A 27,009-nucleotide genomic window follows, 5' to 3' on the forward strand; every position below is an offset into this window, starting at 1 on the left:
AAGCGTTTCTGGAGTTATGCTATATGAATACCCCTTGTCGCATAATTTGTGGACTAATATCCACAGTACCATCAACATCTTTCATTCTAAACTCCCTAGGACTTTTTCGTTCTCTATAGACCTTTCAGTTCCTAACACGCAAATGCTCTACAAAGGGATGGCATACTACTTATGGACTTAATGTTTACAACAGCCCATAAATTTATTGTGTCCTCATGGCAGTCACTTGGGAATCCCTCCAGTAGCACATGGTGCGATTGGTTGAGACAAAGCAAAACAGATACATCAGGGGTGTGAACTCAATATTGTCTACCCAATATCCCTGGATCTCGGGCAATAAAGCTCTATGGAATAATCTGGATCGATATCTTGAATTAGTCAACTCCAAACCCCCACCCCATCCCCCACTCCCCTCAAGGTTGCTAACCTACACTCTCTTTATACCATTGTTGGTGACACCCTGCAGCGCTCCACAATTGCCAGGGCCTGGATAACTTTACTGTGGTCTTGCTGACAAAGGCTATTGCAACAGTGGATGCATACACCTCATCTGTTAATAAGGGCAACCTCCTACTCCCCCTTCCCATTTTTTTCCTTTCTTTTTTATTTTTCCACCATACGGTTGGTCAACTCAGACTTCTTAGCCCACTTATCCCACATATGCATACCAACCGTCTGTTTTGTACTAAAACTTCTAATAAAATCTTTTGAAATAAAAAAAGAATGCTATTGAGAAAGATGAGGAGGGGTATCAAGAGGTATTGGAAGTTGACAAGGTGAAAGGTAATGTGGTTGGCTTGAAGAATGTTTAGTGGTGGAATTATGAAAGAGTGGTTAAGTTTAAAGTGAGAGATGCTAAACTCCAGGAATATATCGGGAGAGGCAGGCCCAGACCTCATCCTCCCCCAGGTATATCAAGCAGAATGACATTGATTTACACATACACCAATACCACAACAAATACTTCCATAGTTTAAAAGATATATTGTCTTACATTTTAGGGTGCTCTGTGCTCAGTTAAAACCAGTGCTTGTGCTAAAAGTGAGTGTGTGTTTAAAGAAGTATATACAGGGTGAACAGAATTAACAATTTAATTGTTCCAGACTGTCCATCTTAATTTCAACATTTGTTTGGACTGGCTAGTCTTCGGTGTACCTTAATGATAACTGGCCCAACTGTGTGGTACAGACAAATTTGTGCTTTGATGTTTCAACCCTAGTATAGGTACATACTCTTGGGACATCAAACGTAATCTTCCTTAAAGCGTTGTGAGTTGAGCATCCACTCATTGTTTAGTGCCTGCACTTCTCTTAATGCACATGCAGCACCCTAATATGTGCCAGCTCTCTAAATTATTAACAAAATGGCCCAAATTAATTGACAGGCCCTCAATGTGTGTTTCTGTGCTGTATTAACCCAGGGTCTGAGGAACGCTGGCCTACACCATATATACTTACAGAATTCTAGGAATATGTCATCAGAGACTATGCTGGAAATGAAGAAGAAATACGAAAATATATTATTATTCTACCTGCCGGATTTAAAGATTGGCATGTAAATACGTATTTTATGGTTGTATGTATCTCACTATTTCATCAAATGCATATTAAGTTTTGAAAATGTTGTGCATATACTCTAGTTTTGTCTAGGTGTATTTTGTTTTTTGTCTTGCATATGAGTGAAAATGACTTCTGTGAGAAGGGGACATTTTCTGCTGGTGAAAGCTTGGGCTTCTATGGAATGTACCAGGTTTGAAAGGTAGTCAGTTGGAAGGTGGCTACTCCTAAAACTACTGCTGGTGTCGCCTGAAATAACGTTTTTACCTGCTTAAGATATTCCTTTATTTGTGGTATCTTCCTCTACGAGTCCATGTTCCTGTGCCTTGCCTACAGCTCAGCCATGCTAATAAGTTCATAAATTGGGGGAGGGCACAGATCACCAGTACAGGAGTCACTATGATGTGCAAGTTGGCTTTTTTGTCATAATGCCCAGAGTAAGAGGTCACAGCATAGTCTGTCCATCTTGCCTAGGATTTTTGAGCTGTAATTTTTGCCACATGCTCTACCATCAGGCAAGGAAAGAAATTCCAGAAGTCTAGAGCAGAGCCATTTGATCCATTCTTGATGCAGCAGTCTGAGAAACACAATTGACTCCATAACACCCATACAGTTTCTTAGGCATGCACTCTTTTCTGGGGCACAGGTAGATTTGATTTATCTCCAGGCATGCATGTTAGGAATTCCGACCCTCACATTCTATCAGTAATATATTAGAGCTCATGCTTCTTCACACTATTACTCCTCCATTTGCTCCCTCATTACCATCATCTATTTTCCACCAGTGAACCAGAAGAAGTAGAGAAATGTCTAAGCATGGCAGCAGAAGGTGAGAAAAATTGGAGATCACAATTTGAAAATCTTCTTGAGCATGTTGAGGTTGTAGAAGCTGAAGATGGAGACTGCATTCATTCGTCCAATCATGGTTAGTTGGTTGTTGATTACTATTCCAAGGTTTTTTGCATGGGTTGACAGGAGGGGAGTTGGTCCGCGTTCAGGAGGCAACCGATTAAGTCCCAGAGCGAGGTGTCTTTGCTGAAGATACTTTTTCTGTCTTGTCTGTGTTGAGCTTGAGGCAGTTAGTTTCCATCCATCTGGAGACTTGGGTCATACAGGCAAAGAAATTGGCTTCTTCTTAGGGTAAGTATGAACGGGGTGACATAGGAATAGTATATAATATTGATTTCGTAGGTGCAGATGTCGAGTGGAGTCATGTAGATGTTGTACAGAATGGGGCTGAGTGAGGATCCTTGTGGAACTCTGCAGATGAGATTGATGGCGTCTGAAGTGAAGGGGGACAAGCGGACCAACTGGGTGTAGCTTGTCAGGAAGGAGCAAATTCTTTGAAATGCAGGACCTGGGATGCTGGCTTCTTGCAGTCGCTGGATCTGGATGGGGTAAGAGATGGTATTGAAGACTGCTGAAAGATCCAGTAGGACGAGGGCAGCAACGTCACCAGAATTTGTCCATGGTGGCAATGAGGGCAGCCTCTGTACTAAACCTGAATCTGGACTGAGTAGTGTTGAGGAAGTGGTTATCAGTGAGGTGGCTGGCTAAGCATTTATTTGTCATATTTTCCATGAAATTTGCTCAGTTTGGTTTCAGGGAGCTAGGCCTGTAGTTGACTAGTGTCTTCAGGAATGCTGAGGGTTCCTTAAGGAGAGAGAGAGTACTGTTGCATGTTTCCTGGCATCCAGGTAGGTGGTTGTGATGATTGAGGTGTTCAGGAAGAGGGCTACACTGATGAGACCATGTCATTTAATGAAGACATGGTAAGGACAGGTTTCTGAGGGTGCTCTGGAGTTTTTTAGAATGCATGGTTGTTGCTGTTTCGCGAGTAGTGATGGTGGTCAGCGTGGTCCTCTGTGTGATGGTACAGATGAGCAGGGGGGACTGCAAGATTGGAACGGTCCTGCTGGGGGCTTGAAATTTTCATGGATGCCTGTGATCTTGTTGCTGAATAAATGGGATAGCTGGGTGCAGAAGTCCTGAGAGGAAGCTATGATGTGGAGCTAGCTGCCAGAGAGGTGAAGACTTGCATTAGGACAAAGATTTCCTTGGCGCTATTGGTGCTGATTTTATTGCAGTCGGTTAGCACGGATCGTTTGGTGGCTCTGATTTTCTGATGATTTGAGGGCGGATTTGTTGGTGATCTTGTCGGAGGTGGGTCTGCCTTTGCCTTCATCTGCATTCAATTTGCTTGCAGCATAGTTTGGTGAGCCTGAGCTCTTCAGAGTACCAGCTTGTTTGCAATGTAGTTCTTGTGGCTTTGTTGGCTTTGAGAGGAGCCAGGGTATTTTCACAGGTGGTTATCCGGTTGTTGAAGTTGGAGATGGATTGTAGAAGGTTGTTGTGTCGTCGAGGCAGGTGGGATAGGAGTTCAGAAGACCAGGATTCTTCTGTGATCTTGTTCCAGTCCAATTGTGAATATTTGGTGATACTGTTTCTGTAGGGGTGTGGGATAGGTATGCTAAAGATGATGAGGGTTTGGTGGGACTAGGTGATCGCTGTGGGGTTGTCTACTTTGATGTTGCTGAAGATGGGATCTAGTAGCATGTGTGGGGCCTTTGAATGCCTGAGAGAGTCTGAGGGTGGACAGGTCCTCAAGGAGGTTGGTCATGTTGGGATCGTTGAGGTCTCCCAGATGTTACTGGAGGTCGCTGAGAAGGATGGTGCTGGGATCAGGACAGTAGACAAGGGTGGCAGTTAGGGTGTAGTTGGAAGTGCTGAGGAATTTGAAGGTCAAGTGCATCTATCTAAGATGTGGGGTGACTAGTCAAAGTCGGTGTGCTGCTTGAAATATTTTAAACACTTTTAGGACTGGGTTTAGAAAAGGAGAGAGGATAATGTGTTGCTTGCATTTGGTAATTCTCAGTACCCACTATTCCCTGTCAGTCTTTATGCCTCTTTCTATCTCCTTATTCTGCACTACACTTTGTCATTGGGGCTTGTGTTCTGGAGAGCAAACAGGTGTATATTCCCTATAAGAAAATACATATATATATTTTTGAAATACAGTTGTGAAACAATTCAAGTTACCATCTCTGGGATAGCCTTACATTGTATACCTAGAGGACTATGAGGAAGAGCAAGACTCAGGTGGTCAACGAGTTTGCCGGTCACTACCGAAGACTGCCGTGCAAACGGCTGCTGAAACACCGCCAGAGATGGCGGAGCGAAGGCTGCTTCATTACAAGTAACCCACACAACACCGCCAAAAATAGACCGACAAAAACAACACCATGGGTCCAAACAACGGTGGAAAGGAAGCGGCCGTACCACCACTACAGCCACACCGAGATCAGACCGCCCGACAAATTACGAGTCACAAATCAGCATCCCGGATACCAACACAGCGGTAATCCATTGGCGGCCCAAACCGCTGTGGGAAAACAAATGCAATAGCGCATTAACACTGCACCAGAGTCTACAACACTAATACCCAACACCTGAGACACATACACACACCTGTCTATAGCACTACAAAACACACCCCCACACATACTCAGAACCCTTTGCAACTAGAAACTGTGACAGAGCGGGAGAAGAGCACACTGAAAGGAGGCACTGCACCAAGATACCACAGGCATCACACAACACACCGCTGCACCCAAACACCACAGAGCACACGCACATACCACCACACAAATTCAAAAGCACACCCAGAATCCCTGCACAACATTCACCCCCATCCACAACACAACCACCATGGCACCACAAAAATAAAAACCAAATTCACAGAAGAGGAGCTCAGGGTAATGGTCGAAGAAATAGTCAAAGTGGAGCCGCAACTGTATGGAGCACAGGTCCAGCAGACATCCATAGCCCGGAAGAACGACTTATGGCAGCGGATAGTCAACAGGATGAATGCAGTGGGGAACCATCCACGCACAAGGGAGGACATAAGGAAGAGGTGGAACGACCTTAGGGGAAAGGTACAGGCCATGGCTTCCAGGCATCAAGTAGCCATCATGAGGACTGGTGGAGGACCACTACCACCTCCCCCCGAAATGGCACAGTGGGAGGAGATGGTCCTGGCCATTCTACACCTAGAAGGGCTGACGGGAATTGCTACTGGACTGGACACTGGTAAGTCCACTGTACCCACCTCCCAACATGTCCCCATGCAAAGTATGTCACCCTACCACCCCACCCAAACATTCACGCACCCACCATGGATCCTATACCTGCCCCTGCATGCCACAGCCCCCCACTGACACCATTCCCTCGCAGCCCCACCTAGTGCATGTATGCCTCACACAGCAGCAAGTACCACAACTACCACAATGCAACACTCCCTACCCTTGCATGACGGCTACATCCACATCACTGCCCTGCAATAGCACGTCAAACCATGTCAGTCCCCATCACCAATAAGTAGTAAGAATGCACATCAGTACATGGCAATGACAGTAGCACGAAAAATAATCAGTGTACTACAAAATAGGCCCATTGCAACTTTCCACTGATGGTAACACAAGCAGTGGACTGGTAATTGTCAATGCCATTACTGATCTGCATATATAGTTAATGACTGCATACAACCATGTGTCTCACTGCAACAAAACCATCATCTGATGATACCTCTCATTACACAGGTCTCCCAAGTACTGATACAGACCAGAGGAGCCCAGTGACAGACAGCCCAGGCCAGGAAGCAGGTCCAATAGGGGAGGAGTCCCAAGGAAATCTGGATTCGGACGACAAACGTGGCCCATCAGGCATGAGTGGCAAGTCCACCAGCCTCACCCGGCCCACTACTCAAACCACCTTCCCTGTGGCAGCCAGTGCACAGCAGAGCCCACCTTCCTATACCTGTGTCCCAAGGTCACATCAATCTTCAGTGTGCCCCACAGGACAGGGGCAGGAGTCAAAGGGCCTAACACAAGACAATGACGGCCCTGGTGACAGTCGGAGGGGGCAAACTGCACCAAGGGCACAGGCACAGGGGGCAAGGGCTAGTGGGAGGGCAATTGTGGGACAAGGGACGAGGCATGTACAGGACACGACTGGCCAGGAGGCCGTCACCTGAGTCCTGGGAGCCTACCAGCAAACCCACAACAATATGGGCTAGATAGTGACCACCTTGCAGGACACCCAGAGGCTGCAGGGGGAATACCACCAGGAGGCCAGGCAACAGTGGCAGGAACTAAATGCCACCATGGTCTCCATATTGGTGGAGTTCAGGGAACTCAGTAACATCCTGCGGACATTCACCACCCAACAGCATGCCCCATCTAGTAGTCAGTCAACACTGCTGCCCTCAACATCAGCAGCTGCTACTGGAATGGAGGCCCAGCAGGAGGACCCACAGGACACCAGCACCACTACCCCTGCAGCTGAGGAATCTCCCCTGCAAAAGAGGTCGTCCATCCAGACATACTGCAGGACCTCAGCCCAAGACCAAGCCCCCCCACCAGGAAGTGATCCCCCTTCTGAACTGTTTCCCTTGTGTGCCACTGTTGAACCCTGTTGGCTGGCCAGTACCAAGGTCACGCCTTTCTTAAAGCAAATGGATGAAGGAACTGTGAACCAAACAGCTGTACCGCCCACTTTGAACATCACCTAGAGCATTACCCCACTCCTCAGGACTGTGATAGTTACCTCTTAATAAACACCAATTATCACACGTCATGGTGCATGTCTCTTCATTGTTTGTATCAGCAATTTTGTCACAGGACAACAAAAGAATACACATGTCTAAACAATAATGTCAAAGTCACAGATGTAGTCGGATGCTCCAGCAGGTGTGTAAGTACATCCATATTGTAGTTACATCCACTGTCAACTATGCCAACTGGCAACTCAGCAAGCAGATTGCAAACAGAGATGTCACCTGAAGAGACGAAAATAAATGGAATGAGGTACAATGTTGCAAGCAATGTAATCCACAGTCATACATCAGTAGCAGTTGTATGTCCCAGCAGCTATGGTACACCATATGTAAGGGACTGAATAGGCATTCAAACACGTGTGGGACAGGAAAGATGTAACATAGGTCACATCCTCTGTTGTATGCCTCCCTGAGTAGTCCGGAACATGTACTTGGCACACAGAAGCAGAGCATGACATGCCTACACAGCAGTACAAGACTGATAAGTCCCCCTAACATAGCCCCAGACTGAGGCAGACTGAGGACCCAACACCTTTAGTACAACTATATGTCTGTACCGCAATGGCACCAGCATTATGTATTTAGCAGCTGTGCATTTCCACTACCTCTCATTGTAAGTCACCTCCCGTTCAAGGTTGCTAACCAACTTGCAAGGATCTAGTCCCCACACATACCTTGATGCATGTAAATACTGGCTACAGATTGGCTTCAGCAATACATCTCCCATGTACTGATGATATGCAATGCAGACATACCTGTACATGAATGAAAGTAGTGACGGATCACGTCAGTCCTTTTGTCATGTGCCTCATCCTTGTCAGCCTCCCACTCAGCATCAGAGTCTGCAGCCACCAACACCGCTCCAGCATTGATGTCCCCCTCCTCCAACAGTGGGATGTGCCTTCTGAGGGCCAGATTAATGAGCATGCAGCATGCAACAATGATCTTGCAGACTTTCCCTGGTCGATACTGTAGGGCACCACCTGACTCAGGCAGGCAACGAAATCTAGCTTTCAAGAGCCCGAAGGTCCGCTCAATCACACGCCTCGTCCGGCCATGTGCCTCATTGTACCTGTTCTCCCCTAATGTTGTTGGATGTCTCACAGGTGTCGGGAGCCAGGGCAGGTTTGGGTATCCGGAGTCACCTGTGTGGAAAAGGGAACATGACCATAGGTAACACTGCTAAGCAGAGAGCTGACTGTGTTGTGAGAGGCAAAAACGTATAACATTGAGAACAGTACACATACCTATGAGCCAGGCCCTTTCTCCCCGTAGCTATGACCTCATTGCAGGGATACTGCTGTTCCTCAGGATTTAGGAATCATGTACTGATCCAGGGAATTTGGCGTTCACATGTGTAATGTATTTGTCTGCAAGACACACCACTTGTACATTGAGCGAATATGTATTTCGGTTTCTGTAGACCTGTTCATTGATACTCGGAGGTACCAAGGCTATGTGAGTCCCATCAATGGGCCCAGTTACATGTGGGACATTTGATATGTAAATCACAATAAATAAATTGGTGCATTCCTCATCACTGCATAGTGGCGATATCTGTGTGGGGACACAAACAACACTGTGAACCTCCCACAATGTAGGCTACCAAGTATGACACACAACAGTCATGAGGTATTAGTCATGCAAGTTTCCTGTCATGTGGTGGGAATACGCATTACCCCACCCTCCATTCTTAAACAGACGATGTCACATCATTCCTGGACATATAAGAGGACATGTACACATACACCTTCCACGTGTTCATATATGCTGACACATGTTGTGACGTGTGGAAATGTCAACAGAGACGCACTACATATGTCAATGCCCACAATGTGGGACCCATAGTAAGTATATGTGAGGACATGCAGGTAGTTACGCTGTGTGAACTCAGGACAATAGTGTCACAGACTAATATGGCATCCGCATGTCCGGCATGCATTGGACAGCTGCAAGTGACTTTGTTCCGCCGGCAGAAGTCGTCATGGCGGAGGGCGGTCTGAACCGCTGTGCAACTCCTCATTGGTTTACATTGATGTCTATGGTAGACTGGGACCAATGACGATCACCGCTGGCTGTGGTGGTCATGACTGCTACGGTCATGACCGTCATTTTGTGTGGGCCAGCTCACTTGACTCCTGGCATTCGGACAGTACAGACCCCCACTTTGTGTGCTGCTGTGTCCTGTCTCTTGGTGCAACGATGGCACACACTTCTGGGGAAAGGGCCCCTGCCTTCTCACTGGAGGAACTGGGTAAACTTGTGGAGGAGGTCCTACTCCAGTATGGGTGGTTGTATGGTGCTCCAGGGCAACAGATCAGTACAACGTCCTTTTTCAGACACGTTGGGTGGTGTATGATGATGTATTTGTGTGCACATTGACATGTCATGACTAATCAGGCGTGTAGCTTGCACATGACACCTGTGAGATATTGGCAGTGTGCATGGTCCGTGTTTGTTGTATGTCGTCGAAGCTTACTGCTGTATTGGTATAAGTTACATCAGGTCCCCCCCATTTCTCACTGTTTCCCATTCAGGTCAGCGCCCACCAGAAGAAAGGGATATGGCGAGACCCTGGGGTCCATTGCCGGCAGAGCGCCCACTGCAGGAAGCGGTGGGAGGACTTGCGACGCTGGGCCCGGAAGACCACAGAGGCCCAGCTGGGGACAGCCTCCCAAAGTGGGAGGGGTGCCCGTCGGACCCTAACCCCCCTAATGCCCCGCATACTGGCGGTGGCGTACCCTGAGTTGGATGGCCGCTTGAAGGCAGCACAGCAGCCACAAGGGGGTAAGTGTTGCCTGACAGGTGACTACTGCATGGTTGTGCACTGTCACCTCCTTGGACTTGGGAATAACATAGTCAGATTTGATTTAGGGAATGTACAATCCTGGTTGTCACACCCATCAAGTAGGAGTGTGTGACAGTCGCTATGTTGAGGCATGTAGGATAAGAAGTGGTGGTACTGTGACACACATTCACCTGTAGCTATGGATCTCTCAAGCATGCTATCATGTCCCTGGCTGCATCCTCCATCTCTGCGTCTACTGTAGTATTACGAGGTGGTCATATTGGCACTTTATATGGGTATTGACAGGCATGTTACTTGAAGATTAACATTGCTTCAATACCTGCATCAATGGACCTCTGTACCACATGTACTCCACACATACCTGTCAGTTAGTTAGTGTCCTCAGTCCCTCTCTGCTAAGATTTGTGACCTCCTGTAATGGATGATGTGTGTTGGGGTATGTTCATGGACTGGATGTTAGGATTAGTCATTTTGGCAGTTGATATGTATGTAGGTGTCCTCATTCAGGTGTTTAGGCTGCAGGGTTGAGATGAGTTTGGACATAGCTAGCATGACTTTATTTGGAAATGATTGCTAAACGGGCTATTGTTTCGCAGGCAGGGACTGTTATCTGCATTGTTTGTGCGTGTAGTGGATGTGTGGCTTCTCATCAGTTCCTCTGTTTCTCCCATCCTCCCTTTCTGTTTCTCCCATCCTCCTTTTCTCTCTCCTCCTCCGTCCATGTGTGCATTAGCATCATCTGGCGAAGGAGGAAGGGCACCAGCGAGTGGGGATGCAGGAACCCACGGGACCCAGGAGGCTGGCACCAGTGAAGCCGAGGGGACCAGTGGGACATAGGGCGAGGGGAGCACCACAGGGGAGACTAAAGCTACCAGCACCTCTGATTCAGATTCCTCCTCCGATGGCGGCTCCCTGGCAGTGGCGGACCCTTCTGGGATGACACCAACACCATCATTGTCCGCCACCCCCCTAACCAGCACCGCCCTCCCTGTAGCACCCCACCAAGTTGCCTGTGCCCGCTCACCTAGGAGAGTGGGCGTCTCCTTCGCCGCAGACACCTCATCCTCTGCCCCAATCAGCCCTGCTGCCCTCAATGAGGACTCTATTGACCTCCTGCGAACCATCTCTGTGGGACAGACAACAATCGTGAATGCCATCCAGGGAGTGGCATCCCAGATGCAGCACTCCAATGCGTTCCTGGAAGGCATTCATATGGTGCCTTGTCTGGCGTCCTCGTTGACGGCAGCCAGTGTCCCTTCTCCCTCCGTCCCCCCTCCAGCTGCCTGTTCCCAGTCCACATCCCCTCTCCCTACACCCGTCCAATGCACACCTACAGACCAGCATACACCCACTACAACAGACGAGGTGCGCAAAGACAGTCATAGGCATCACATACATTCAGACAGGCATGCACACATACAACACACATCTGCAGACACAACAACAGACACTTCCCCACCACCTCCTCCCTTGCAGTCACATCTGACCGCACTGCATCATCACACACTGGTCCTACTACCATTCCTGTCATACCCTCAATCACCACAACAGCAGACTCACAGACACACACCCCACACATCACATCCGCACTCACCACGACTACCGTCCCTGCCACCTGCAGCATATCCACCTCACTTGCACACACCACCACAACATTTACTCACAAATCTCCCATTCCCTCTCCCTGCCCCTCCCAAAAAATGCATGAGTACACACTCACCCACCCAACATGCATCCACCACACACATACAGACATTGCACACACCAGCATCCACGTACAGAACACAGACATGTCAGACAAGCACTCCCTCTACCTCCACTCCTAACCCTCAATCAGTTGAGCTCCCCGTGTACCTAAGAAAGATTTCCTTGCTTCCCTTGACCTCTTCCCTACTCCTCTCCCACCCGTCCTCCCCGTAAATGCCCTGTACCCCTGCCCCTTTCAGGCCCTTCCACCTCCCATTCCTCTGGTGTTTCCCCTGCCCCTCTACCCAGCAAGGATTCCAGCCCTCCCAGTGCCAAAGTCACCCCTCCCAAGCCCAAACCTAAATGTGCCCCTTCCAAATCCAAACCTCCCCCAGCCTGTCCCATGCTGCCCCTATGTGGTGGAGGCCTATTTCCAGTCAGGAGTCAAGTTGGGGGCCATGATATCTGGACAATGTGTCCTGTGTTACCAGATTTTGCAGTTGCCATTTGGCACATCTTGTATATATTTTTTTTTATACCTTTTGTTTATTAATACATCTGCCCACATTGCTGTGGTTGGAAAGATGAGATGCTTTTCCTGGTTTCCTTCTACATGGTAGTGTGGCATCTGTGTGCATAGGTGTGTGAGGTCTGTGTGTGGATTGTGTCTGTGTTGTTGAATGCACAGGATAGATGGTTTGGGCCATGGGGATGTTGTGATGTGTGTGACTGCTTGCTTGTGTGTTTGTATGGGGTGTTGTGTGCGTCCGTGTGAGTAGTGCTGCATGTGTGGATTTCCTTGTATGTTGGTTGTACATGTTGTGTCACCTGTTTGTGTGTTCACAGCTTTTGATTGTGTGTCAATGCTACATGAAGTCCATGGGGTGTGTATGTGTGGTGTCGCACAATGTGCCTGTCTATGCCTGTGTTAAGGTATTTGTGGTCTAGTTGTCGTTCTGTGGTTATGGGGTGTGTTGGTGGTGTAGGTGTGCGTTGTGCTGTATGTTTAGCACGTATCTGCTTGGGTTTGTGTGTGTATTGTGTACTTGACATTGACTTATGTTGTGTGTGCCTGTGCGTGGCCTTCGATGTCTGTGTGCGGTATGTGTGTTCTGTCGGAGTGTATCACTGCCATTTCCTCCCCTCTGTGCTAGGTGTACTTACGGTTGTTGTCTTCGTCGTTGTCGGTGGCTCTGAAGGTGTATGGAGAGGTACAACTCTAGAAAGACTAGCAGTTCGTTTGCCATGGCTGCCGTGGAGTCGTCCCTGTGCCTGGAGGTGGGTGTTTCCTTTTATACTTTGTTTCCATCAGGTTTTTCATGGCAACAATGCCACACAGGATCTCCTGGCGGAGTGGTTACTCGGAATATGGAGGGCGGGACAATGGCTTCCGCCTGCATGGAGTCGGCTACTACCGCCAGATGCTGCTCGTCAGCAGTGGCGGTGGGTTGTCTGTGTTGCACTGGGTTCATCACCTTACTCGTTATATATATGGCAGTCTGCACGGCCACCCTGGCGGTGGTCAAAATACTGCTGCCGACGTGGCCGTTCAGTTGCCGCCTAACTCAGAATGACCACCTCAATCTCATAATGATTACCTGGCTCAGCTCCTTAGTAGATCAGCATGCCATACTTGTTAAAATAAATGTACCACTTTCTCATATTATTCGGTTTTAATTAAGATGTGCTTTATTTAGAGTTCAGAGAGCCCTACATGCCATGAAATTACCACCTAATTGAACCCCAGAAAAAGATAACTTTACTCTAATGTGGAGAATGGTCGTTTGCTAAAGGAAAATTTATTCAACATCTCATCTTTTGCAATATTGCATATGTTGAGCAAATGTGCAAAGCAGCTAACAACCCGGTAGCATTGAACATCGTTGTCGAACCTTGTATAATAAAATCAGCAAATCAGAACCTTCAAACGATCTGTGATAATCGACCGCATTGAAAGCAGCACCAGCAGTGCCAAGGAAATCTTAGCCATAGTGAAAGACTTCACCTCTCTGGCAGCCAGCTCCACAATTTGTACAATAAAGTAGGTCTTTGGTAACTTTGACTCATAGGTAACAAGAATCACAAATGTTTCACTCCAACACACAACAGTACTGTAAAATGCATCACAATCAATCCTTTGATTTATTTTTGGTTTTTTTAAGAAATGCCTGGAATCAACTAGTTATTTTTTAGGCATTCACTGCAGTTTTAAATGCATCTGGGTGCGAAGGACTAATTGAATAAAATAAGAGAGCATTTTAAGAATCATCAGAAGGTAATATAATTTACACCATAAATATGTCAGTCCGTAAATAAGAATGTTTTGAGTATTTTCAAAAAATTCATCAGATTAAGTATTTTTTTTAAATCTTATCCAGAAGGGAGTTCCAGAATCATAGCAGGCTTATTACAGACTCAAGTCTACCTCCTCTTTTTAAGCAAGGTCGTGGTGAGTTGCCTTCTAGAGCTTAGGCAGCCCTTAAATGGTGACACTTTTCAGCAAAGGTGTAGCTTCGAAAGGTGCAGCTGGCACAGTGGCAATAGGGCCCAGAGGCCTGAGGGGTACACAGAATCCTGATTATTACTGTATTTTATAATTCAAATAGCAACCAGGGTTTCCTTCCTTGCACAACTGCCCATGACACACTGGCTACGCTATTGTTTCCAGCAAATCAGAATTGACTCCTGCTCTTTGACAGTGAATCGTAACTCGTGCAAATTCCCACAGGGAACTTCATTTGTACCCTTTATATTCAACATAATTGTGAGACTTCTGCCCAGGTTCTTTGTCATCATCCCCTACAGTTCTGCATGTATGCAAACAAAATCAAATTCCATATCCGTAAGGGCACCATAAAGAACACTGTAAGTCGTACATTCATTTCACTGCAGGCACTAGGTGCCATCCCACCTATAGCATAAAAAACCTTGGAGTCTGTTCAGTGCAAAACTGTATTTCAGTCATCAAATGACAGCAGTAGTTCTCATTTTGCTGAGATAAGTCCTCCTGCTGCTTCAGTTACCACACCACATTAATTGGAGCAGGACCTTGGTTTGGTTGAGACTTATTTCTGCAATATTGTCCAAGAATGCGATCTCGAAACTCGAGACTGCAAAACAAGCAGACAGATTTTGTTTTAATCTAAATAAATAATATCACTCTGGCCATAAGAGACCAGTACTGGCTGCTGCTGGCTTACAGCATAGCGTTAAATATGTAAGTACAAGCAGATTTCGGATTTGAACGTGAACACAGCATCTCTGATCCTTCATTGCATCAGACTTTCCATCACCTGGAAAGGGTTTGCTTAGCTCAGTAACTGCTTCTAACATAGTCTTCAGTGCTTCGAAGTGGCTGCGTATCAGTACCAAGTTGTTAGAAAACAAATAGTTACATTTTGTTTTAAGTGTTGCAAGTGAGCTAATTTATACAACTTCGAGTTTACCTTCAGTGTACATGGTTTTCTATTCTTGGTGTTTTTCGCTACTTGCTTTTGAATGTTGTTGGGGTCTTCTATTTAATGTTGGTAGCCATTTTTCAGTATGAAACAGTGAAATGCCCTTTATGTTTTTGTTAGTTTTTATTGAAAACTAAAATTTTAAAGATCGTTTTAAATTTAGAAATATATAAACATCTATGTTTGTTTTCTCATCAAGCTGAAACAGTACTGGCTAAATGTAATTACTGACTTATTTGTAAGAGACATTTACGTGTTAAGAACTAGTATCATTTCTTCTTATTGTAGGATTTTGTTATTTGTATTGAAATGTTCCTTGCTGCTATCGCTCATCACTATAGTTTCAGCTACAAACCTTATATCCAAGAGGCCGAGGAAGGGTCATGCTTTGACTCTTTTCTGGCAATGTGGGATATATCAGATCTTCGAGCGGATATATCGGAGCAAGTCCGTAATGTGGGTAAGTACTGCACCGGACTGTACCAACAGTTATTGAAATGTTTTAAATGTGCATCCTTCTCTCTAGTGTTTATTCTCAATTTTTCCTCATTGAAAACTTAGGGGCATATTTATGAGAGAGTTGCCTCACATTTGCATCACATAACGTGGTACGTGTGTGACGCAAATCTCCAAGTCAGATTTTTTAAATCGACGCAAAGCCATTTTGCACGGCTCTTAAGTGACTTAAACAATCTGGAGTAACACAGCGCAAATATTTGTGTTGTGTTAATCTGCACTGGGAAGGCGTTCCATAGGCATTGCATGGGTGGCCCCATGCAGCTCCCATGGATTATGATGCATGTCCAGATTTAGAAGAACCTGTAAACTTGGGAGTGCCCCCAAACTCTTACACCTTTCATGGGCAGCCATGACAAGAAGAAATTTCTCTATTTCTCCTCGTTTTCCCTCCTTCTATGTGTGCTGCATTTTGCAGCACACATAGAAAGAGGAATATGCCTGCCAGGATTGTTTTTGTGCAGGATGGTGCCCCTTCGTTCACAAAAACAATCCTGCCTGCAAGACAGGCACTCTTGCACCATGGTGCAAGGGTCCTGTGTTGGTGCTAGAAATCAAATTTGCACCAGCGCAGAGGGAAGGACAGGATTGTGCTGTATTGTAATAGAGTGCATTCCTGCCCTTTCCCTGATGACTTGCTGCGCTGCACTGTGTGACCTGGCCATAAATATGGCCCTTAATATATTATTTTGTTTCACTTTATTTTAAATATACTAGCCAGATTTAGTACTAATAGGACTTTGCCTGGTGTGTTTTCGTAAGATTTACCTACCAGGTTTTATCCTAGAACTCCAATTATTGACTTGTCCTTAAAAGTCAGCGTTGCAATGACTAAACTACCTTTCATCCCCAAGGTTGTTCTTCGTTTTGGAAACAAGTTTGACTGTCTCACACTTTCCTATGCCTACTAGTCACACTGCAGGGCTTATCACGTTGCCTTTCACCCGATTATTAATTAACATCAAGGTTTTCTGTAATAGTAAAAGTGATACATTTTTTTTAATTCTTTTTTTTAGGAAGAACTGTTCTTGGTCAACCAAGAAAGATGTTTTTTCATGAAGATGTTGATCAAAACGAGCACACAAGTTTGCTTTCTTCATCCACACACGATCCTGTTTCTGCAGCCTCTTCCGTACCACCTTCCCCTTTAGGTCTCTACCAAGGGTTTGGGCAAACACCTCTGACCACACCTACAACTACAGTAGTCCCTGATGGATTCTACAGTTCTCAAACTGCAGATGAAGATTTAAAGGAGACAACACAAACTGCCTTGGAGGACTCTACAGACCAAACAAGCATACGCATAACCTCTTGAGTGCAAAAGTGAACTTTGTTTTGCAGTAAGAGTGAGGGGTCTTTTCTGTAATGAGTTAAGGGATGTTTTCTGTAATTGATTCCTCTGCTATGTAGATGCTATTCCACAGCTGTTAATAATATAATATATATACATTTTGGAAGGCAAACTGTGGGTGAGGCCGAAGCCCTAGTGCACCCCTCCTACCATACAAATTGTAAATTTGATGTTTAAGTAACCTGATTTTTTATGTTGTAACTGGTAGGCACTTTTCCCATGCTGTTACAGCTCATAATAGCATATTTGCAACTATTTATTTGGTTCCTTCCAGAAGACCAAACTGTAGTTTGAGATCAGCTCATCTTGAATCAAAAGCCTGGGCATTTGGGACACAGGATAAGAGCTCATGCACTAGCCTGGTGTGCAGGGCCAGCTGTTCCTGGAAGAGCAATTCTGGGTCCCAATCCACTATCTGCTGGCCTCAAAGTAACTTTTCCAACCAAGCGAACTCATCATTGACAATGGGTGACCAGATGTCTCTGATTCCTCAGTTAACTACTTTATGTCCACTTTGAGTTGAAGACAGCCATATTTGGAGGTGGTTTCACTGACCTACCTCCAAATGTTTGATTTCCAAGACATGCCTCTCGCCATGGTGATTGCAGACCATTTTCTTTGTGGAGGTTTTGGTAGAGAGGCCTTTGAGTGTAAAGAACCTGAACATGATTTTTAGTACCAGGATAGTAGAGCAGAACCAGAAAGAACTGGCAATACTATGGCGCCTTGTCCATTTTGTGATCAACGTTCTTCTCTAAACTGTCTCGAGCTGTGATGGGCTGTGATTTGGTGTTAAGACGAAGAAACCTACATGTTTCTATGATTTTTCTCTTTGACACTCGTGAGACTTCATGTGTGTCATATTCGGGGTACGCATGCCTCTTAGACACATTCTTCTATACAAATAAGTAGGATTTGCTGGCTCCTTCAACAACCTGTGCCTCCACAGGTTAACAAAAAAAAGATAAGCTGGGAGCTTGAATCTAATACTGCCTTTATTGGTGGCAGTCAAATCTTGGGTTCTATAATTTTCACCACTGGAAGGAATAATTCTTGAAACCTTCACTGCACCAGTGTGCAAGGGCAGCAATAAATGGATGGTTAAGACAACTTTATGAACTCGCCAATTCAGATACACTACTGGTTTAGGCAGCAAGATAGATTTCCTTGAATATATCCCAGAAGATGACCATCAGAAACTTCGGACTATTTTAGGGAGTGAAATAAGGCTGCTTCTAGCTGGGCGTCTTGAACCTTGGTGAACTTTCATGATTTGTCTGTTAAAGATTTACCGCAAGCATTCAGTTAGTGAAAGATACACCACTAACTGTTAGAGATTGGGCCCTAAAGTGCAGGTGAAAATCCTAAGTATCTACCATCTGATGAGCTGATAAGAAAGAGAGCAAAATCTCTGAAGTGTCCAAGTGGTACCTTTGCAGACAAAGGATGAGTTTTTGGCAGAAAATACTGTTCCCCCCGTTGAAGCGTAGAGGGAGTTAAAAGCCAATGTTTCAAATCCATCTCTGGCCTCCGCACTAATCCATCAAAGTGCCAACTCAAGTCCCTTGGACACAGCTACACCGAGCGGAAAGAGACATAGATAGCTGTACCCTGTGCCCCCTAGAACCAACCAAACCCCTCTCCAATTCCCTTACCTCTGCCAGCTTGGAAGGTTAATGATTTAACACTCTGTGCTTATAACCAGTCAAATATGTACCTCAGCTTCGTGATTGGATGGTAGCTCTATCAGAAATCTCTGTTCTTGCCTCTAGTATGAAACTGTTTCCGTGGATGTTTCTCATGCCTCTTGCATTTAGCAGTTCCTACATCTTGGAAAAGGGATACATGTACATCCATGCCTGGGGAAAACATATTTATGTCCTTTACTTTGCACAAGTTACTTCATTCTATAAACAAGGACAAGAGGTCAGTTGTTTCATTCCTCACACCTGGATATACTTTGCAAACCTGTCTATATTAATTTGAAGAACATATTATTTCAGCGGCAGCTGTCACTTCTCTTGTTTGACCCACAGGTACACATAGAATGTCATTCTTGTGCTTATGCTACCCTAATTCTTCCTGTCAGCATTCAGTAGTAACAGGGTGAGACTCATGCAAGAATTTCTGGACATCCAGTCTTTCCAGGTATAGTGTCAACTGTACAGTCTAATCACTATCAGAAGACCCCTTTTTAAGGATATCCATGAAAGCAATCTAAACTATTGGCTCCATCTGGTTGCTGACCCTGTGCAGTAACGTTGGTCTCCAAAGGAGATGGGTTAATTCCATTCCAAATTAGCTCCATGCAGTCAAGTTTGTGCTGCAGTCTTTTCTACTACTTTCATGGAATCCAGACGTGATTACATCACACTACTTATAGAAACGAAACAGAAAGTAATGTATTTCCCCTTGAACAATTTGCTGTTTCTGTGGCGATCTCTAGCAGAATCAGTGCCACAACAGAATACTTAATAATAAAAAAAAAGCAGGAATAGGCAGATTCACTTAGCAGACTGCCGATTAACCTGAATAAAAATGTATTAATCCTAGAAGTATTAGACCATTTTTTTGCTTTGGCAGTTTAATGTGCATTACAGTTGCTTTCATTATACCTGAGGGACAATTTCAGAATATCCTTTGCCTGTTCTTTGTTACCTGCAAATTATACCACACAGATCGGGCATTCAGAAATCCACCTTTAAAGAGGGATTTTCAACAGAACTTCATTGAAGCTCAGAAGGAAGCCAGTGTTCTTCAGAAGGGAAAAGTATGTGGTATTCTTTCTGATGCTTTGCCAGAGATTGCAATCCTATTATGTTTTTCTGTTGATAAGTGTGTCCATTCTCTGTCTAAGAAGGGAACAATGGGGAGAATACACATGGGGGAATTATTGTTCTTGACATGGATGTTGGTCTTCAAAGTAGCTATTTCTTACGCAAGAAGTGTCAGTGATACTTACACTTTACCAGTTTTATGAGTCTGTGACTAACGAAACAGGAGTTCTGGTTTCCTGGAAGTGTGATAATTTGCAACAGTACATGTGGTTCACCCAGTTGAGAAATGCTTACTTGATGTTAGTGGAATTATTTGTGGAAGAGTCATTCTTTCTAACATGAGCAAAACATACTTGAGATAGTAAAATAATGTTCCAATTAAGTATCAAGCATGTATGTTTCTGCAATTAAGCTACTTTAAAATCAGTGCCTGAATGATTTCTAGGACAGAAGCACAAGGGCGGACGTACAAGGGCAGTATGTGTTGTTATGTAAACCAAGCAGTGTCTTTATAGGTGCATGAAAGAATTATAGAAAAAGTTGATCTCTGTGAGTATGCAGTCATTTTTAGGTACTGTCCATTTGGTAAAATTCAAAGAACCCTGTAAAAGTGATTTACATTTTCTTGTATGTTTATTTGGTATCCCACTAGGGCACCTTCGCACTAAAACAAGTCATAAATTGATTCATACTCAATTTCCCAATAGACAATGTTAGATGCAGGGAAAGAGCCATGTCTTAAGTCTCCTCCTCAATCCCAGGTGGTAGGCTTTGTCCTTGAGAGAATCTGGGAGTAAGTTCCCGTTTTGAGCAGGTGTGGCTTTTGATAACTCATTTTGATGAATGGATGCATTTGATATTCTTGGTTATAGCTCTAGAACAGTCCACATGCCTGATCACTAAACCTTTGGGAAGCTGGATCAGATTTGCTTTTTTACTTAACATTTTAGCACTCGCTTAGGCCTATTATTCTAGTTAGTGATTGCCTTGGTCAATTTGGTTGTATAGTTTTGTTTTGATAGTTATCTCTCTCACAAATGTCTTTACCTGGCACATGATGATTGGAGTGTCCTCTGCTTTTAGCTCGTGGTAGCATGTTTCTTGGTGGTTGAAAAACGTTTGTTTTATCAACTGATGAGGCAGTTTTGTAATGCTTTCCCTGCTGTCCCATTTGCCTGCACAAAGATATTTGAAATGTTCTGTAAAAGTTGCTATGCATAAATGATGCCAAAAATTAAAAACATCTCAAAAAAGGTACTGTAAGTCAAGGTCAAGAAAAGGATTTTGGGTAAAAGTGTGTGACGTCTGCATTGACATGGTCTGTTTATCTTCAGTGGTCGTCCACATAGAGTACGTCTTTGCTGTTGCTTAACCCTTTCTTCCTTTACTGAGTCTCCTTCCAATTACACAATGCAATGTTTTAGCCATCATTTTTTTCTATACGTATGTTGACAGTATAAGCTGAAGAGTTGCCTTCATAAAAAGAAGTACGCTATAGAAAAATAAACTACAACATAGAACGCATTATCAATACTGAAAGGAAGCTGCACTAAATATATATTTGTTGTACAATGACACCCTGAGCTGTAGCTGCACCAGCAGCCTCCTTTCACTTTGCACATTTTCTATTTTGTTTTTGTTATGTGAAAGACTACCTTCTATTATTTATGCTTCCCTTAGTTTTAGTTTCCTAAACTCTCAATTAATATTTGTGTTGCACCTTTATCTATTTAATTGTGTTGTGCATTAATGTCCCTTCAAGAGGGGGCATAATGAAATGTAAAGATTGATGATTTTCTTTCTAGTGATTAACCATGTTATCTCTCCATTTAACTCAGGTAAACGCTAGTCATCATCTACGTGGAATTAATTTAAAAGGAAAATACTCTAGCCTTACTTGCATGTACTTAAGATGTAGGATGTGATTCAGACAAAACAGAGTGATATGAATCATCTGATCTCAGAGTTTTCTAACTCATTTAGTGGAAAAACAGATGACCTCAAACACAGTTTAATTGAAAGTAATAACAAATAAATCCATGAAAAGTTAAAAATATTTACAGTTACAAAAAAGAAATTGCAGTCCCCATTGGAAACCCTAGTTCTAATGTTAAAGTGGAAAAAGAGATTAACAGATTAAGTTAGAGAGTCAGGATAAGTAAATGGTTGAGAGGAAGATTTGAGAGCATAGAATGACCCAAAAAAAGAAAATAAGTAGGAGCATGAGTAGGAGAAGATCATTTTTAAAATTCTGCGATAGTTGGTAGTTTTGGGGATATCCTGAGTGCCAAAATCAAGAGTTAAGGAATGAAAATGAAGGTGGGAGGGGAAAAAGCAGTGGAGGGGAAAGAGGTACAGGAATAAAACCCCAAAACGGCAGTTACGAAAAAGTAAAGGAAACAATCAGCCAGTGACAGGAATTGGGAAGGGAATGTGAAGGAAAATGGTTTTATGCAAACCAACAGAAGATACCCATTTTCAAGTTTAACACAGTAAGACCAAAGATCATGAAAAAGGAAGTTTTAAGAAAACAAAATTATGAGTGATTTTCTACCAAATGGTAATTGGCATTCATCTTGAAAATTTCAGTAAATAAGTTTATTTGAAATAGGTTCTCATTGTTATTTTGCACTTTTAATTTAGTATGAAATTACAAGTACGTACTTAAGAACCTTATGACAGAAATCTATCTTATAGAGTTTTGTCTAAGCCCGGAAAACACTAGCATGAGCTTTCCACTCTTCATTAACTTGCACTTGATTCACACCAGAAGGCAAGTCTCTTTATTTAGATCCATGAAAATGGTCCCTCAGACGGAGAGGTTAAAATATTAATCACGTAACTTAGGGCCTGATTACAACTTTGGAGGACGGTGTTAATCCGTCCCAAATGTGATGGATATACCACCCGCCGTATTACGAGTTCCATAGGATATAATGGACTCGTAATACAGAGGGTGGTATATCCGTGACATTTGGGACAGATTAACACCCTCCTCCAAAGTTGTAATCAGGCCCTTAGTTTTCAAAATATTTTAATTAAACAAATTCCCTAATGCTAAAGAGTGGAAAGCTGGAAAATACTTCATTTGTAGATTTCCAGTGAGTGAGTTAATTTGAAGATATTACTTTTTGTCATCCTGGATCTGCATTGTAGGATCCTCAGTGAAGTCATAAATGTGAATTAATTCCTGTTCAGTGTGAGTGGACACTTCTGCTATATCTCTGAAACATATATGTATGCCTCAGAGACATAGCAGAAGTGTGTATTATAATGGAGGTGGACATTTTGTAAAAAAAAGACCAGTAAATATGCCACCTCTTTATTTAAAAGATATGAAGGTAACATTTACTCATTTTTTTCCCTCTCTCAGAGATACTAATTTGAAAATGACCTACGTTGCAGCATCTATCTGGAAAGTGTAGTCCCCAAAAACAAGGAACCTTAAGCTTCCAATTTCTGCAGAAATAATTAAACTAAAGGGTGCCTGCCAGGTTAAGAGTGCATAAGGTAAAAACAGGAATACCGCCAATTTCGGAAGGCAGCATCTTTCAGCGCACAGCATGCCCTTAACTGGCAGCTTGCCTCACAACCTCAGTTCTTTTAAATGGATCAGCTCCAAGTGTAAAATTGATCTTTTTATAGACCATTATTGACATTTGGGGCAGGGGTGGGATGTTTGACTTCTGCGAGTATTCTTACGATGCAGAGCCAGGATTACAGTATCATTGTGCATCTTAGGATCCTCACGGATAATCATAAATGCAGAATAGATTAGCAAGCTCATCTCTCTAAACCAGAGGTCTTCAATCTATGTGCGACCCCTGGTGGGGCGTGGAGTCCTGAGCAGGGAATTGCGCATTTCCCCCTCACTTCATCCTGCTTGAGCTGAACTTTCTTTCAGGGAGTCTCCTGTGCTGTGAAACGAAGCTGCACAGACAGGTAAAGACACCTTCGTGCCAGGCGCCTGTTTCCTGAATGAAATGCAAAGGTGCACTAAGAGTTGATCTGCAACTGTAAAGGATGCTTGGGAGCTAGTTCTGGCTTTAATTGACCTAATCACTCAAATCTTTGTGATGACAAGCGTTTATTCTTTTTGAGTGGTAGTGCAAAGAGTTAATAACTGTGCTGTGAAGTGTGTGCTTTTAATTGTAGTCATATTTACATAGCCCTTCACCTGGAGGTATTGAAGGGGCAGGTATTAAGCAAAATGGTATTGTATATGCTCTGTTATTATTTAAATCTACATTTTGAAAGCGCCGTTTTATCCTAAACCTTTTTGTAGTGGTCTAGCTTATACTGTATGTAATGCAAGTATAAAATAATATCTACATATTCACAGTGCTTTCTACCACAGGCTGTGACCTTGTGGCACTAAAAATATACAAGTCACTATTGTCCAGTGCACCAAAAAAGATTTCATTATGTTGCTGTCCGGTTACACACAGACCTCTGGGGTGCATTAACTAATAGAGGTTTCATAATGCACTAAAGTTCATTTCCCAATGAGTAACAACTTTCTTTTATTTACTTATCTTGCTGTAGAAGACAGAGTGTAAAGAAGTTGATTACATTTCTTCAAAATGGAAGACTCTCTCTTCCGAAGGAGCCATCTATCCTTTTTTGTGTTTAGGACTGCTGCTAGATAGTTAAGAATCTGAACAGGTGTTTCAGTCGACTTTTGATTATTAACAGCTAATCCAAAACAGTGAAGTATCTGTAGTGAAGTCGTAATCATTACGAATTGTCTTGAAGGAGTTTGCTTTTATTAGCCAATCTTTCAGATATAGGTACACAGTCTTCTTTTGAACAGGAAAGCTGCTACAACTGCCATGTGTTTAGAAAATATTCTTGGAGTAGATTGCAGGCCAAGAGGGAGAACTCTGTACTGGGAGTGTGCTTTCCCTACTGTGAACCTCAGGAATTTTGTTTTTCAATTTTTGGAATATGAAAATAGACATCCTTTACATCCACCGGACACCTCCAATCTTTTATCATTTGTGGATATATTTGATGTAAAGCCTTCCTGAATTTCTCTCTCTTTATGAATTTGTTGGCTTGTCTACAATTGAACGATATTTTGGGCACCAAAAAAATATTTTGAATAGATAACTTTTCTTCTTTGTAGTGGAGGAATAAGTTATAATGCCTGGTTTTGTAGTAGGGATTAAATCTGCTTTCTTAATACTTGCAGCTGATGTTTCAGTGCACACTTGTGGAATTGAGGGAGGAGATTTGAATTGAATGGTACATCTCTGTTCAATACTTTATAGAACCCATCTGCCTGATATTATTTGTATGCACACTTGTTAGGTATTCGGAGTGGAAAACAGAGGAGAGGAAGTGAGCACCTCTTTTAGATTGGGTTCTTCACTTTCCGGCTGTTGAGAAACGTTTCTGCTGTTGGATTTGCTGGCCTCTTCCTGGACGTCATTGATAAGGTGTTTGAAACTGTTGTTTTTTCCCTGATTGTTTTGCCTATACCCCCACTGAGGCGGTTGAACCCTCAGATGCTCCTGGTATCTGCAGTTACGACAGTGGTATTGGTATCTGTAATATCTTTTACGCTCTTCCAGGCCACTGCCTTCAGAATATCAGTATGTTTTTTTCATTTGCTCCATTTTCTTATCAGAATAAGGGCCTATAACAACAGACCCAGGAAATGGAAGATTTTAGATCTTTAGTGGTGTGTCTGGGTTAAGGGAAGTAAGTCTCAACTAGAATGATTGTTGTAGCGGGATACTGTGGCAGTACTGAGTTGCAGCTTCATCCACATATTCAGTAGCCACACTGATGACCTGGTTTGACACTAGCTTCTTTCTTGAATGACTTCTAAAAAGTCTTGTCTGCATTTTTTCTGGAACTCTTCCGCAAAAGACCATAATGTCTCCAAAAGCATTCTGTCATACCTTCCAAGCAAGGCAGGATTGATAGCTGTTTTAACGGCCCCCATAGCAGAACCATAAACCTTGGGGCCAGCAGCATCCATTATTTTAGTTTTGTGGTCTGAGGTACATAGGTTTCTGTGCAGATGCATGTCTCTATATTAAATCAGACACAAAGACAGTCAGGTTTAGGTATTTGTAAGAATATGGAATCTTGGCACCATAAGTAGTGTTGGCCTAGGAGAAGCTCTGGGTTGCAAATTCTTGAGGTGAAAATGTGTGTCCTGTGCCATGACTGAATTTGGTGGCATGTGCAAAGGAGGTAGAGGTGTCTCTAGAGGGTCAGAGGCTGGTATCGTCATTCTGCAAACCTTTGCTGGTAAAGGAAACTCTGGGCGAAAAAAAACCAACTGCCCTGAAGGAGATCCCGACAACAGAGTGACAGACACATGGCTCAGAATCAATTTTTCTGAAGCAGTGTACATTGACATCGATATAGACTGTCTTGATGGTGATCTGTATGCTCTTGAACGCTATGACAGCAGTGTCCTTACTGACACGGATGACAATGTTACCAGTGATAAAGGTCTCAACTTCGATGGTCTACATGTCAAAGGTATTGCCATTAAAGGTCAAGACGTCGATGTGTCCATTGTCAGCAAGTGTCAGTTCAGGGGTTGCATAGAAGTTCGGGTCAAAGAGCAGGTCTGTGTCGAGGTTTGTCCCATAATCGTCTGGAGTGGTGACAGTGATGTTTGTGACTCCTTTACTCCCTAGATCTTCCTTCTCTGGGGTCCTCTCTGGAAGAATGCAAAGCAATAGTAGTGGGAGCCTCCTGTCTGCCTCGTTGTTGTTTTGATTTTTTTTGTTTGGGATTTGAGGTCTTCTATCTGCCCTCTCAAGCCAATTTCCTTTCTATCCTTTAGCACTACTTTGGACTTCTTATGCCAAACTTTGCAACTGGGCATTGAGTGGGTAGGTGGTAAACAGGCCACACGCACAGAATGTGAATCTATGGTAGCTTTTTTCCTACCAAAGGGAAGGGCGTTTAAAAAAACAGTGAAGATATTGGGGGAAAAAGACTGTTCGCAAAAACACTAGATATAAACAAAATTGTAAGGAATGTTAAAAACGTAGAATGAAGTGATAAATGTAGCAATTGTGAGAAATTGGACCTCAAGAAATAAGGAGAATAATCTCCTCAGTGTTCTAGGTTGTAGTCAGCACAAGCTGGCAAAAATACCTGAGGCTGTAAGGCAAACTGCCATTTCTAGGTATGCTAGGAGCTGAATGCTGCCTACTTAAAGTGGCAGTATGCTTGTTTTGTCCTTATGCACTCTTAACCTGGCAGGGACTG

At 43.7% G+C, this 27,009-nt stretch overlaps 1 protein-coding gene across 1 annotated transcript in view; it reads left to right on the forward strand.

Moving 5' to 3' along the window:
* The window catches only part of TMEM184C (transmembrane protein 184C), a 191,388-nt gene extending 169,422 nt beyond the window's left edge, over positions 1-21,966 (forward strand). The window contains exons 9-10 of the mRNA XM_069242626.1: positions 15,412-15,583; positions 16,656-21,966. Of these exons, the coding sequence (XP_069098727.1) occupies positions 15,412-15,583; positions 16,656-16,954 (471 nt within the window). The 3' untranslated portion in view covers positions 16,955-21,966. The remainder of the gene's footprint in view (positions 1-15,411; positions 15,584-16,655) is intronic.
* The last annotated feature ends 5,043 nt before the right edge of the window (positions 21,967-27,009 follow it).

This window comes from Pleurodeles waltl, chromosome 1_2, assembly GCF_031143425.1.
Source record: "Pleurodeles waltl isolate 20211129_DDA chromosome 1_2, aPleWal1.hap1.20221129, whole genome shotgun sequence".
NCBI lineage: Eukaryota > Metazoa > Chordata > Amphibia > Caudata > Salamandridae > Pleurodeles > Pleurodeles waltl.